Genomic DNA, 16,159 nt, shown 5'->3' with positions numbered 1-16,159 from the left:
ACAGATTCACACAGAAAAAGTTATTTTATACTATAATAATATTTCACAATATTTACTAATTTTTTTCATCAAATATATGCAGCTTTGTTGAGCAGAAGAGACTACTTTCAGAAACATTAAAAAAATCTTAAATGATCATTACAGATAGAAAGGCAATAAATACACATTAAAATGGTGAAATCATTATGAGTCAGAAATGGTTATTGAATTAAAAAAATAATAATAATTACAAAGAATTGGCAGGTCACACATTGAATTTAATATGATTAATATTAATATTAATATTTTTATTGTTTGTTTATTTAGTATTCTGTGGTGAAAAAATAAAATAAAATAAAATAAAATAAAATAAAATAAAATAAAATAAAATAAAATAAAATAAAATAAAATAAAATAAAATAAATGGTTTCCAAACAGTTTTGTGAACAACCAGATGGATGGCTGAGTTTCAACAATAAAAAACCACTGTATCTCTGTGAAGGCTTGTTTTTAGTTGAACTTCTCCTCGGATGATATTGTGAAAACAAATGAGAATGAAAAAGACCACCACATCTGAAAACATCTAAATCGAATCTCTCCAAGTCCATGTAAGCAGAGAAGCTCCACACCTTCATGTGTGCTCCAGACAGAAGATACGCTGCTTTATTTCCCCGCTGGCTGTCTTCAGCATGATCTCTGTGTGTTTTCAGTCTTCCCACAAAGAAATATTATGAAATCATCAGACTTTCAATCGAGCAGTCTTTGTTTAGCAGACGTCCCTCCGGCCTCATCCTGAACGGTTTCCTGAGCGTCATCACGAAGGGCTTGAGATCCAGCGAGACAGCGCTAGACTGTAGATGGGAAAGATTTTAATGTTTCAGCTTTGATCTTAGACTCTAGACATATCTGAGAACGTCTCTATAACCCCCCCAACATCTGGTGTCTGTTAGTAATTGGGCTTAACAAAAGTATTTGGATACTCACCAGAGAAAAGAAAGTGATGGCCTGCTTAAATACAGTTATTATCTATGCTTTCTGATACGCTGATTTAGATTCAGGTATTTAGTGAAGTTAAGTGTGTATGTCATATAAATGTCAAGTGTAAGCCTCTAAGCTCTTTCCTTTGTATTTGGTTGAACTATTCCTTTAATATGAAATTAAACACATTTTCAGTGATGTCACGTGATATATTAGTGGTTTGAATCATTTTTGCCAATGTGATTCAGTTGCCGTGCATTCCGCAGATTAATTGCATCAGTAATAATTTGTCAAGTCTTGTACAACTGCTTCAGTCTTGGAGGATGAAGAGACTCTGAATACCTGGAAGTGTCCCTGTAAACAGACACAGATTCAGTATACTATCAGGATGCACCGCTGTATTTTCAGCATCATTCCTCCAGTCTTCAGTGTCACATGATCTTCAGAAATCATTCTGATACGATGATTTACTGCTCAAGAAACATTTCTGATTATTATCAGTGTTGAACACAGTTATTCTGCACAATAATTTTGTTGAAAGTGTGATGCATTTTATTCACAGATAAACAGAAAGTTCAAAATAACAGCATTTATTTGAACATCTTTGGTAACATTATTAATCATACTGTCACTTTTGATTAATTTAATGCATCCTTGATGAATAAAAGTGATTGTTTCATTTAAAATATATATATATATATATTTTACAATTTACAATATCACTTTTTTTTTTTACATTTGTAAAGTTGTGCATACATAAATAGTTTAAAATTTTAGTTTTTGCAAATATGTTCATATTGTATGTTTTAGCAAAAACCCAGAAAGATTGCATTCCTAAGAAAAATAAAGAGATCAGGTTGAATAGTTTATTAGTGCATGTTAATCTAACGAGAAAATAAAAGTCTTGATAGTGTTTCAAAATCAACACAAGATGAAATATAAATGATTCTGAAATGATGTCACTTTTCCATCAACCTTCTATTTCACAACATTTCAACAGCCAGTGGTTCTTAGTTGACTACATTCATGGTTCAAACCAGCAGACTTTTGACTAGCATCCTTGAGCTTTAGCTTCTACATCAGAAGATAGGATCTGTTTTGAACTCCTTCTTGTGTTGTTTTCAGGTTCATCATGGGAGAGATCAATACGGCAGCTGGGCTTTGAAAGGTAAGAGGTTTTCTTCTTCAGACGAGAGAGCTGGACTCCTCCGTGTTAATGTTGGCAACACAAACACATCGCTGGCTTTGTAGAGTGTGTGCTGTTTTCTTTGGAGGCTTTGAGCGAGGCTTGATGAGGATCCGATGGATGATCCATCAGAATGCAGCAAGGAACTGAATACTGAGTAAAGTAATGTATCTGAAAATAATATAGATGATAAAACATGATCAGGGCAGGTCCATTTGTCCACCCTCGCATATTATATGACAGAACAATGAAAGATATTGGGTAATGTTTTTCATAAAAACAGAAAAACTGTATCTTGGTATTGTCTTCCAACCACAGTGTTTGTTGAAACATGAACTGTAATGATGCAGCTTATATAACTAAAATGACAAAATGCACTAAAAGAGAAAATATCTTTTTGAACATGTGGAGCTCTGAAATAAGTTCACTTTAGCATACTTTTAAAAAGAGTACTTATCACGAAAAAACTAAACAAAAAAACAATCAAATGATGCAAAAAGTGAGACATATTAAATTGTGTATTTAGGGTAAATATAATGCTAGGCTTATGTGTACTTAACAAAACACCAATATAGTTCTTTGAGAGTTTAAAAGACAGAAAATACAATGACAGAAACACTTGTGAACTAAATACTTTTATTGTTTATCTGTCTGTAAATTTGTAAAATAATACAAAAAGTGAGAAAATATTATTTAATTGTGCATATTTGTGGTGTATAAAATGCAAGCTATAAAATACAAAAATAACAAACAAACATACAAATCAATCAATCTTTTTTTTCAGAAATATTTGAAATGTTATTTTTATCAGTGACTTCTATAACATAAAAGCTTCAAACACAATGCAATGTGCATGTGATGATGTACAGTACAATATAGAAACTGTTCAGCATTGTCAGCTGTGTTTTCATTTCATTTTATTTCAATGGTAATGCATTTAGTATAATTTAGTATAGGCCCTATTAAATTAAAATGAAACTAAAACTAAATTATCCAAAGCGACTTACAGTGCATTCAGGCTAACATGTGTTCCCTGGGAATCGAACCCACAACCTTGCACTTACAAACACAATGCTCTACCACTTGAGCCACAGGAACACAATTACCTTAAATGATGTGAAAAACAACACAAACAAAAATCGCACTCTTCATGTACCGAAATCCTACTGATATGTCACTTGCATAATCATTTGGAACACGGTGTAATGTGAGGTGAACCTGGCAGACTGTTGAATATTTGGCTAGATTTACAAACAGCGGGTCTCACAATTACTGCATTAGTGTTGTAGAGTTTAAGGCCAGCGTTTGCGTTTCATTGGTCCAGTTGGCAGAAACGCTTGGGAGAAGAGCATCTGAACACTGAGTCCGCTCACAGCATCTGGATCTGGTTAGAACAGGCATGTTAGTCGTGATCTGTGTTATGTTAGTGACAGACAGCTGTAATTCACCTGAATGTAGAGGAAAAGCAGTGTCTGGAAGTCTAGCACGAACCATATGTGCTGTGAGCCAGATTACATAATAATGCCTTATGCAGCTGTTGTGACTACATGAATGTGTGTACAGCATTACACAACACTGCTAATGTAACAGCCAGGGACATGCTAAAATCACTCATAACACCTTAGCAATTGCATTGCAACACTCTGGTAACCATCTACAACAACTTGGTAAATACAGGTGCTGGTCGTATAATAAAGTTGATTTATTTCACTAATTGCATTCGAAAAGTTAAACGTATATATTATATTCATTCATTGCACACAGACTGATATATGTATTTTATTTATTGTTTATTTATTTTAATTTTGATGATTATAACTGACAACTACGGAAAATCCCAAATTCAGTATACAAAGACGAATACAAAGAAAGGATATTTAGAAATCTTGGCCAACTGAAAAGTATGAGCATGTACAGCACTCAATACTTAGTTGTGTCTCTTTTGTCTGAATGACTGCAGCAATGCGGCGTGGCATGGAGTGGATCAGTCTGTGGCACTGCTCAGGTGTTATGAGAGACCTGGTGTCTCTGATAGTGGCCTTCAGCTCTTCTGCATTCTTGGGTCTGACATATCACATCTTCCTCTTCACAATACCCCATAGATTGTCTAGGAGGTTAAAGTCAGGTGAGTTTGCTGGCCAATTAAGAACAGGGATACCATGGTCCTTAAACCAGGTACTGTAGCTTTGTCACTGTGTGCAGGTGCAGAGTCCTGTTGGAGAATGAAATCTTCATCTCCATAAAGTTGGTCAGCAGCAGGAAGCATGAAGTGCTCTAAAACTTCCTGGTGTACGGCTGTGTTGACCTTTGACCTCAGAAAACACAGTGGACCAACACCAGCAGATGACATGGCACCCCAAACCATCACTGACTGTGGAAACTTTACACTGGAGCTCAAGCAACGTCGATTGTGTGCCTCTCCTCTCTTCCTCCAGACTCTGGGACCCTTTCATCAGAGAACATAACTGTGCACCACTCAGCAGCAGTCCAGTCCTTTCTGAAGCGAGACGCTTCTGATGCTGTCTGATGTTCAAGAGTGGCTTGACACAAGGAATGTGAAGCTGAAACCCATGTCTTGCACACGTCTGTGTGTAGTGGTTCTTGAAGCACTGGCTCCAGCTGCAGTCCACTCTTTGTGAATCTCCCCCACATTTTTGAATGGGTTTTGTTTCACAATCCTCTCCAGGGTGCAGTTATCCCTATTGCTTGAACACTTTTTCTCTACCACATCTTTTCCTTCCCTTCGTCTCTCTATTAATGAGCTTGGACACAGAGCTCTGTGAACAGCCAGCCTATTTTGCAATGACCTTTTGTGTCTTGTCCTCCTTGTGCAAGGTGTCAATGGTCGTCTTTTGGACAACTGTCAGGTCAGCAGTCTTCCCCATGATTGTGTATCCTACAGAACTAGACTGAGAGAGCATTTAAAGGCTTTGCAGGTGTTTTGAGTTAATCAGCTGATTTGAGTGTGGCACCAGGTGTCTTCAATATTGAACCTTTTCACAATATTCTAATTTTCTGAGATACTGAATTTGGGATATATTGAAATATATCAGTCTGTGTGTAATGTATGAGGAAGTTTATTTGTACAGTATTGTGCTTTTCAACATAATGAATATACACGAAAATAAAGAATGAAGATAGCGAGCTGCTGTAAAGCCTCATGTGTGATGTGGAGCGGGAATATTTGAGAGATGTGGAGCTCTAATCAGATTCATGTGCACTCAAGCTTTGTTTGGTTTATCATATCAACATTTCATTTCTTCTACTAAACTGTGTGGAGTGTTGTCAAAACTTTATCAGTTTCCTTCCATTTTAAAACACCAGTTTACAAGATTTTTTTCCAACTCAGACAAGGCTTTGTTTAGTCTACTGTATGTGAAGAAACACTCACAAATTATGCTTGCAACAGCCATATGCCTGATCTAGTCCATCATTCACCAATATAGATTATTGTTCGTTTTACTTTCTCTCTGTTGTACCGTATCTGACCAGATTTCCCACACAACTTCCTCTGGCAGCTTGTCACTAATGGGGTCAACAAACCGTGAAATGTCAAAATAATCCTTTGTGTGTTTTCTATTTAAATTGGACTTGCACGGTATAAATCAGACATGTTTTTCTTAAATATCCCATTAAAACACAAGGGAGATGGAAACAGACGCTTCATTATGAGCATCGCCACACGAAGCCTGAATCGCACCACTGTGCCGCGTGTTACTCTTGGACGGAAGAAACCCAACGCATCTTTGGAAGCGACCCTCCCAGCATGCACTGGGCTCACTGTTATTTTCTGTACAAATAATTAGGCTGTGATTGTGAGGTTTGTGAGGAAGACGAGCGATTTGGAAGCAGGTAATCAGAGGAGGAGGCCGGTTTATCGGTCAGGCTGACTGACCTCGCTCCACTTTATAAGCCAACAACAAGGCGTTTATAGGAACAAACTCTCATGACTCAGTGGAGAATGAAGTGTACTTATGATTCATGGCTTCCACTGCACTTTGGCCCTTTGCAAGCCGTCCTGTCCGCAGTGGATCTGGCTTCTCTTTGACTCGCTCAGCAAACAGAAAGCTTCAGTGATTCGGCCTCAGTGCATCTATTGTGTTTGAAACGGGACAAAACGGTCAAATGGTCAGTTCGGCTCCAACCCAACTGATCTACTCTTCTAAACTACAGCTTTCGACGCTGTATGTTTGCGGTGTCCTGCTGTAGGGTATTGTGTGTGTGTGTGTGGCCTCTTTTGATTGTCTGAAGTGACTCAGATCGCTGGGAGTCTCAGTGCTATTGCAGCAAATACTGTAAGCGTTCTGTATCCCATCATGCATCACAGAAGGCCTTGTTGTTGTAGCACACAGCCGTCCCACACTGCTGGAAGGCTTTTGTAAGTCTGATGACAGACGTCTGTCGTTATGGATCTCACTGAGAGATGAGATTGGATTACTCCGTGAGCAGATGACCTGCTGGACCTTTGAAATGTGTTTAGTTTAGTTCAGATCGCTTGATTTGAAGACCTGTCAAGACACTCCTGATCCCTGAATTATAGAGTTTTTTTTTTTTTAGTTTCTGCAAAACAGAATTAAGTAAATGTCTATTTGGGCCAGTCTATATTTTAGGGTACATTTATGTCCATTGTTGATCATTACATTTGTTTCTAACAATTTTCTGAAGAAATTACTTATTTTACACATTAACCCTTGAGCAACCTTATGGACATTTTTGTCTTTTTAAATTTTTTATTTGTTTATTTAATTATTAATAATTTTGCTTGTGTTAATGCCAACTGCTTACATTTTGGGACAGGTGTGTATTTTTATTGCCATTTTAATATTTAACTCTCATTTATTTTAATAAATATGTTTTACACTATACGTAAAATAAAAACAACAACAACAAAGTTCATTCAGCACCTTAAGGACAAAAAAAGGACCTTTATGGAAAACCATTAAAATGCCAATTTTTAATCCCAGTGCCATTTAACTATAAAATGATGCAGTCTTTGTTAATAAGCTTTAATTCTGCTATTGATCAAAAACAAATGCATTTTATCTGGTCTTTTTTTCCATGATTTCTTGGCTCAGCAGAAAACGCTCTGGATGATGACGCAGTTTATTTTTTTCGTAATCCAGTGAACAAAAGAGTTTTGTTTCTAAAGTTTGCAACCCTGTCCCTTGAAATCTACGACTTGCTGCAGTTTAATTTTATAGCAGTATTTGTGCATGCTGTTTGTCATATATAATGCATCAGAATTAGACGTCTTGCTGGAATGTGGCTCCATTGGGTTTGTTTTGTGAAAGCTCCTTTGCTTGAGTTTGTTTGGACAGTTTCTCGCTGGCTCAGTCTGGAAGCAGCTGATCTCTGCTCCATTTCACTGGTATTTAAGCACTGGAGTAATGTCTAGCACTTGGCTCCGGTTGGGTCTGTGGGATCCGCCGCCTCCTGCTGAGACACCTGGTGAAACGCCAGCCAGCCTCGGCCCACATTCCTCCGCTCGTTAAAACAAAACCGCCTTTACCCTAACCTCACCACCAATCCATGCAGATCAGCGTCTCGGTTTGTTCTTGAATCGAATTCAATCGCCTAATTGCTCGCTCAGTGTCCAGCAGTGAAAGTAGAAGGTTTGCTTTGTGCACTTCAGTGGTTCCCGTAATTCTTTGCTTTTACCCAAATCAGTGCCATCTGTGGCCCTTCTCCTTTGTCTTCAGCTGCGTCTGCTCACAGTTTTCTCTTAATGAGCTCGCCGAGATGAAAGGTCTCTCTGAGCAATGCTGTAAACTGTTTAGAGACAGCGGACGTCATTACAAAGTGCATCTGCGCCGTCAGCCAATCACAGAGTGTTACGTTAACCATAACGTCTGCCACTTATTACAGTTTATGAAGCAAATATCACACACTTCAAAGCCATTTCATTGAGGCTCTTCAGGGAAGCTTTGGGATTTTGTCATGAGTCTGCCTAAACATTTATTTACAGCAATCTACGAGCAGGCAAAAGTAGCTCTTACAGCTGATTTTTAAAATAAATATTTAAAATGTAAAAAATAAATATGAATTATTATTAATTGATTGATGGGGATTTTCCAGTGAGTCCAGCAGGTGGCAGCAAGTGACAGTTTTACGAGTGAGTCATTGAATCATTCGTTCAAATGATTTGTTCAAAATACTGATTCATTCAGGAAACAAACACTACTTCTGTGTTGCTTGGAGTCGCGACAGTCATTCATAGTACATAATTAAGATAAATAGTTTTAAATATTTGTTGTTGGCAGGACAAAATTAGACAGAGGACTTTAAAATATTCTGTATAAAAAGTAAGTTACTCGATTTTGCTGTTTGACTGGATATTGGGCATATAAATACATAATGTTGTCATATGAAGAATCAGTCATTATACCATTATAAAGACATTATAAAACCTTTTTTTTTTTATTTGATTCAATAACCACCTTTGTTGAATGTATCAGATTGATACAAACAGCAAATTTATTTTTGAACGATTCATTAAAAGAGCGATACATGAGTCATTTGCTTGTGGAGTTTGTGATTCACTTAAAAGAGCCAGCTCTTAAGAGTAATTTGTTCGTGAATCGTTACACTTGTGTGGAGGGTTTGTTTTTGTGTGTATAGCTTGATGATGGCATTTTAATATTATTTTAGGTTACGGTGTCTTATCACATTCTATACAGATTGAAAACTGTCAATTTTTAATAATAAAAGTGAAGTTTTATTTATTTTTTATTTATTTATTTTTTGTAGTTTGATTGCCATTTGTATAACCACAGTCTTACAAAAAAAAATAATAATAATAAAATAAAATAATAATAATAATACTAATAATAGTAATTATTATTATTATTATTGACTTAACTATAGTCAGTGTAGCAAAACCATGTTGATTTGTGGTTACCATGATTTTGGTATTTAAAATTTTCATGAGGGTAGTCAAGGTTTTCCTTTGAAATCTGTGCATTTTAGTTTTTTTTTTTTTTTTTTTTTTTTTTGTAATAAAGATATTAAGCAGATGGTCTACTAATGACTGCTAGCTGACATGTAGATCAAAACTTATTTGCAGTTAGAATCTCTAAAGTGGACGATCAAAATAAAGTGTTACCCATCTGCACACTATGTTAATGGTTGTGTTCACAGTTTTTGAACTTGATTTATTTTTTTTATTTTTTTTGCTGAAGCAGCTCTCTAACAGCTTATAAAAAGCACTGGATTTCAAACTTGCGCAAACGTCTGTTTCGTAAACCATTAAAGATCTGAAAACGAGCAGAAAAGTGTCGTTACAGATGTGTGAGTTTGAGATAAGTGGCGTTTCAGTTTTCCGCAGGGAGACGCGCTGCTCTCGAGGCTTGCATGAGCTGGTTTCATGATGAATGTCTCCAGGCCGAGCGCAGAAATGAGATCCAGATCCTGGGAGTCACAGGCTTTTATTGTAGAGCGGAGTGTTTTTGTGTTTTTAAGAGGCACTGCAGCTCATTGTTGCACTAAGAGCACTCAAACAACTCATTTAATCTTAAAAGTTATTTTAACTCACACACTGTTCTTATTTACTTACACTGTATATAAGTTATGCATACACTACCAGTAAAAAGTTTTTCATGTGTTTTATAAAAGTCTCTTCTGCTCACCAAGCCTGCATTTATTTGATCCAAAGTACAGCAAAATCAGTAATTTTGTGAAATATTTTTACTATTAAAAAAAAAAACACATTTCTATTTGAATATAATTTTAAACTTTAATTTACTGTAAAATACATTCGGAAATAAATTATATATACTGTATAAATGCTGATATTTGGATCTTTCTATTTATAAAATAAAAACATGTTTTAAATATTATTATTATTAATAATAATAATAATAATCAGAAATGTTTCTTGAGCAGTAAATCATCATATTTTCATGATTTCTGAAGATCATGTGACACTGAAGACTGGAGGAATGATGCTGAAAATACAGCGGAGCATCACAGAAATACATTACACTTTAACACAGATTCACACAGAAAAGTTATTTCACAATATTGCTACTTTTGTTCTATTTTTAATCAAATAAATGCAAGCTTGGTGAGCAGAAGAGACTTTAAAAAAAGAAAGAAAAAAAACATTAAAATTCTTACTGTTTTAAAACTTTTGACTGGAAGTGTATATTTATCTGGCATATTTTTTTATGATAAAGTATTTTCTCCTGTCGCAGTTTAATATGCAGAGACAACAGTGAGTAAACCCTGACTTCCCAAAGCGTGTAAACACCGAGTCTCTGTGGCTCTATCTAAACACTCCTCTGTTTATTGAGCGGTCCGAGCTGTCAGCTCCTGGCTCAAGCAGCGGTGACCGTGTACCGAACGGTAATAACTGTACGTGTGTGTGTGTGTGTCTCGCTGCAGTGTCCGAGGAGCAGACGCCGGGAACGGCATCCGAGTGTTCATCCCAGACATCGGCATGTTCGTGGTGGGTCTGGTCACGTGGCTCCTGTGTCGCAGTCTGAAGGATGTGTCTCAGCACAACTGTGACTTTGAGCTGGACGATCAGGTGAGGAAACACAACACACACACACACACTCACACACACACACACTCACACACACACACTCCTGAAGCCAACACTAGAGACCAAGACTGAGCGACGTGATCAAAAATACAATCGCAGTATCATTCCATAACAGTATTTCTCAAAATAATCATTTCATATCATTAATACAGAAGGAAATGCTTATCCACATTTGTTTAGACCTGGAGAATGAATAAAGATGCAAGTTGTGTGATGACGTAAACTCCCGAGACTCTTTTCATTTTGGCTCAATGAAACGTGTCTTATTTTGTCGCAAACTCTGTTTTGTGTCATCAGCATGATTTCACCATTAAAATGGTAGAATAGAATAAACCATAATCTTTTAGAATTTAAAATATAAAAAATTAATGTGCAGTTAATTAATTAAGGCGTTTTTTCAAATCAAAACATGGATGGAATAATATATAGTTTATATAATGCTTCAAATAAAAATAAAATATTGCAAATGCACTCCATGTGAATGCTTTTTTCAGTATTCTTTGATGAATAAAAAGTTAAAAAGAAGAGCATTTTTTTTAATAGAAATCTTTTCTAACAATATAAAATACAGCTCAAAAGTCTCAAGAGTATTTTTTTTAAAAGAAAAGAAAACTTTTATTCATCAAGGATGTGTTAAATTGTTAAGAAGTGATAGCAACGATTTATATTGTTGGAAAAGATTTATATTTTGAATAAATACTTTTCTTTTTTTAACTTATATTCATCACAGAATCATGAAAAAAAAGTATTGCAGTTTCCAAAGAAATATTTGGCAGCACAGCTGTTGATAATTCTGATAATAAATCATCATATTATTCTGATTTCTGAAGATCATGTGACACTGAAGACTGGAGGAATGATGATGGAAATACAGCGGAGCATCACAGAAATAAATTACATTTTATAGGATATTAATATAGAAATCATTAATTTATATTGTAATAACATTTTGCAACATTACTGTATTTTTCTGTATGTTTGATCAAATAAATGCAGCCTTGATGAGCAGAAACAGAAAACATTACAAGTCTTCCTGACCCCAAACTTTTGACCGGTAGTGTAGAAAGAGTTGTATGTCATCTCACATCCATATCTCTCTCATCCTCGCACTTCTTCCCTCGCAGCAGGAGACTTTTTCACTTCCAGCTGAAGGACGTTTTGGCTATAATTATGAAGCGCAGCTTTGTGGAGGAAAATACTGAAAACACATAACTATCTGGATGAATACCAGTTGTGCAATTTCTCCACAGTCTGTCATTGTTTCCCTTGTGCTTGATTATTAGGAAATCATCAGATGAACGAATCCAATGATAATGACATTGATGAAATATTCACTTGTTTAACAAAGAGCTTTTATTTAAATGACATTCTTGGATTAATATGACAGGCATATAAGGCCCTGCTGTTCCCATAAAAACATACGTTGAGCAGATGGAGATGTTTTTTTAAAGATGTATTTTGGTTATTTTGTGCCTATAGACAATAAGAAAAAGATGGATAATGTAGCTAAATACTAGCTAGAATGATGAAATAGAAGCAGAAATGACCAGAATCAAGCGCATTTGAGAAGCTACTGTAAAAAAGTTGAAACAAAATTGAAACAATACTGTATTTTATACTGTAAATAGGTGATTGTCACATCATATTTAATTTGTGATTGATTCATTAGACAATACATTTGTTATTTAATAGTTTAACCTAACATGACAATACTGTTGAGACTTTTTATTTAAACTTTCCCCAATTAAATCGTAAAAATAAATGATCACACACGTCAAAGTAGGCAACTGAAGAAAAATAAGAAAACGTCTCAGGTTACGAATGTAACCATGGTTCCCTGAGCAGGGAACGAGACACTGCGTCCTCTAGGGGGCGCTATGGGGAACACCTCGTCGTGACCCGTGTCTGAAGCATACATTGAAAAAACACCGACTTGTTGGCCTGCTACAGCCTCTGAAGTCACAACTGGCGTGACTATAAACAAGCACCGGGAGAACACGTCATTCACTTCTTCGTCTGAAGCTTGCGTCTGAAGCATAGCAGGGAGCTAGAGGATGCAGTGTCTCATTCCCTACTCATGGAACCATGGTTACCTTCATAACCTGAGATGTTCCCTTTCAAGGGAACTTCGAACTGCGTTCTCTTTGGGCAACAGTACACCCACGCCGCCATGCTGAGGGGAGTGCAGGCCAGAATCATGGCGAGCACTAAGTACCAACTCTACCATTTCCACGGGAGTTGCCCCTGGGACGTTTAGACGGCTGTATGTGACAGTTCCCCTTACGGCCAAAGGCCTAAGCTTCATACCCAACTTAACTGTTAGGGCCCGGGGTAGAGCTGAAGGCTTGGAATCAGGAAAGATTCCTTTAAAAGGATAAGGCTAAGAGCCTAGCATTTTATACCAAGTCTTGCCTGTCACACAGGGGCTACCACTAGCTTACGCATAAGCTTGCTGAAAGAGCGGTCTGTTTAGATAGATATCCGAGGATACATAGGTGGAGTGGCGCCCAAGATGAATGGGGCTTTTACCAACTTAAGAAAGGGCAAGAAGCAACCGTGCGAAACCATCACCATATAGGATTTTAGAAAGAACACAGAATACTAGCGTGCAAACTTACCACAGTCTGAATTTCATGAAGTGTGCAAAGACTTCACGTGCACACTTACCATAGCACGGATTTTAAAATACTGTTCTAAGGAGAGTCTCTCGTGGCACTCTGATAGAGCGGCTCATAGAAGGAATGGTGCATCCCAAAACAATATGTTTGAGAGTCATCAACTCGATCTGTGGAAATAATACTGGAGCGCTCTGGGGAAAAAAACAGAAAACTCAGTCTCATATGAAAGCAGAACTCAGAGTAGCTCAGAGTAGCATGCTCATAGGCGACCCTTCTTGTAAAAGCGGAGTGCTGCTAAATGACCACGAGAAAAATAGCCCCTCATGTTGAGGGAAGTGATGCTTGAAGTGTATAAACTAATACACACTGGCTGAATTCTGCTTGGTAGCATGGAGAGAGATCTGTGGTGTGGCACAGCTACCTGATCAGGAGAAAGGCCCTCGCCTCTATCCAGGTCTCTTAGCAGATCAGTCTGATTAATAAAGCCACAGCCTGACCTGCTGCTTTGTATTCCTTGCCATTTAAGCAAGAATATTTCTTCAAGGGGCTTAGATGGCAAGGAGGGAGATTAAGAGAAGATGTCTCCCCCACATAAAGAAAGCTTTTTCTACAAGGGGCATGCTCTCATAGCCGCTTTTGTGCATCGCCTCGATGTCAGCACAACTCTAATGCCGAAACCGATGGATGTGAAGAGAAAAAGGCCTTTTCCATTTCTATTAGATCTCTGTATAGCTATCAGGCAGAAATGGAGGGCTCACCTGAGCTGGAGGCCTATGGTCAGAAAGATAACGCTCATGGAGGCGGCCTCACACGTCACCTTGTTAGTGCACTTCCATGGCAAGTCCAACTTTACCGTGGCGCGATGCATAACCTCCAACAGCTCTACATACACAGGGCAGGAGGATTGAGAAGGCTCAGCCTCAGCTTCTTCACCATCCTCAAATATCTCCTGCTTGTCCTGGGTAAAAACCCAGCAGAGCACTAACCTCAGTATCATAACATCATCCTCTCGAGGCTCTCTCTCGTCCCCCGACATTAAAGGGAAAGTCCCTCTTTAAACCATCCAGACAGATCCACCTGTATTCTCCTCCGTGTCTCAGCAGCGGCAGGTCCTGCACCGCGGGAAGCAGATGGCTGCCCTTTTTCCTTTTTTTCCTCTGAAAGAGAGATGAACGAGAGCAGAGCTTTTTCATTGAAGAAACACTTACAATGCACACAGATTGCTTCCTCAAAGACATCGCGTGCGTGCTTTAAACCCAAACAAATGACACAAAGATTGCGTGTGTCTTTGGGTGTCAAGTAACGCCGACACGGATGCACACATTGTCTAAACTCTTGCTAGTAGTCGCCATGATATACAGAGAAAGATCGCTTTTACCAGTTCTTTCAGATGCACGCTTCAAACAGAACAGTCAGTGAAGACGAAGAAGAGGATGACGTGTTCTCCTGGTGCCGGTTTATAGTCGCGCCGGTAGTGACGTCAGAGGCTGTCTCCGGCCAACAAGTTGGTGTTTTTTCAATGTATGCTTCAGACACAGGTCACGACGAGGTGTTCCCCACAGTTTGAAGTTCCCTTGAAAGGGAACTACAATACAATAAGAAACACTATGGACATTAAAAACAATAGGAATAGCATTACTCTGGATTGCTTACAAAATTAAGCACAAAAAGCTACACAAAAATAAATCACCAAAACAACAACCCATTTTTCTCTTCAATTTCTCCTGGAATTAAACGTGCCGCTCGGTTCTTGGATTTTAAGGACGGATCAGGTGGTATTTGGGCTGAACTTCACGCCAGCGCTGGCTCATGTGTGACGTTTTGTTCTGGTTAATCTCAAACTGGCATCTTTGCCTCTTCATGCAACACTTGTAGAAAACGGTTTATTTTCAGTGGCTCCTCTCAGCTTCCGTTGCAATCAGTCCAGTGTTTATTCAGGTAAATGTCCTGTCTCAGGTTTGGGCAGCCGCACAGAGACCGCATAGACCCTGTCACGTAGCGAATGATGTGTCTTCTAATTAGTAGTGTTTGAGTAGAGCTGGTTGACTAGAGGTGTGCTATTTCTATCCTACTTTTCACCTGACAGTCAAAATCAGTTCCAGATACTTACTGTGTTTTCCATATATGTCTAGTCATCTGTCATCTTAAATGTGCTGCAACTTATCTTCTAAAGTTACTTATATAGTGCAATTAAAGGAAGGGTTCAGCAAAAAATGAAAGTTTGCTGAAAATGTATATCAGTGTCTCATCAACGGATGCTCTGCAGTGAATGGGTGCCGTCAGAATGAGAGTCTGATAAAAACATCCCAATAATCCACAGCACTCCAGTCCATCAGTGAACATCTGGAGAAGACAAAAGATGAAACACATCCAGCATTAAGATGATTTTAACTCAAACACATAGAGTCTATAATCCAGAATAACACTTCCTCCAGTGAAGACGTGCATCTGCTGTTGTCTCTCACAGATTAGTTTAGATCTGTTTAAACGCTGCTTGATCTGTGCAGATTTCTCTCCTGATTCAGACCAGAACACTTTTCACTGGAGGAAGTGTTATTCTGGATTATAGACTCTATGTGTTTGAGTTAAAATCATCTTAATGCTGGATGTGTTTCAGGTTTTGTCTTCTCCAGATGTTCACTGATGGACTGGAGTGCTGTGGATTATTGTGATGTTTTTATCAGACTCTCATTCTGACGGCACCCATTCACTGCAGAGCATCCGTTGATGAGACACTGATGCAATGCTACATTTCTACAAACCTGATGAAGAAACAAACTCATCCTGATCTGGGATGGTGAGCACATTTCCAGCAGATTTCAGATGCATAAACTAGATGTAAGAAGCATTAAT

At 37.8% G+C, this 16,159-nt stretch overlaps 1 protein-coding gene across 3 annotated transcripts in view; it reads left to right on the top strand.

Moving 5' to 3' along the window:
* Nucleotides 1-16,159, top strand: part of LOC113042233 (piezo-type mechanosensitive ion channel component 2-like) — a 101,086-nt gene that overhangs the window by 36,923 nt on the left and 48,004 nt on the right. For all 3 annotated transcript variants that reach the window (XR_003275553.1, XM_026200898.1, XM_026200899.1), the window contains 2 exons: nt 2,083-2,125; nt 10,526-10,670. Coding sequence is in view for 2 of the 3 variants with exons in the window: in XM_026200898.1 (XP_026056683.1) it covers nt 2,083-2,125; nt 10,526-10,670 (188 nt within the window). In the remaining variant the exon portion in view is untranslated. The remainder of the gene's footprint in view (nt 1-2,082; nt 2,126-10,525; nt 10,671-16,159) is intronic.

Source organism: Carassius auratus, chromosome 24 (assembly GCF_003368295.1).
Source record: "Carassius auratus strain Wakin chromosome 24, ASM336829v1, whole genome shotgun sequence".
Lineage (NCBI taxonomy): Eukaryota > Metazoa > Chordata > Actinopteri > Cypriniformes > Cyprinidae > Carassius > Carassius auratus.
The sequence above is the reverse complement of the archived record's forward strand: the minus strand, read 5'-3'. Positions and strand labels throughout refer to the sequence as shown.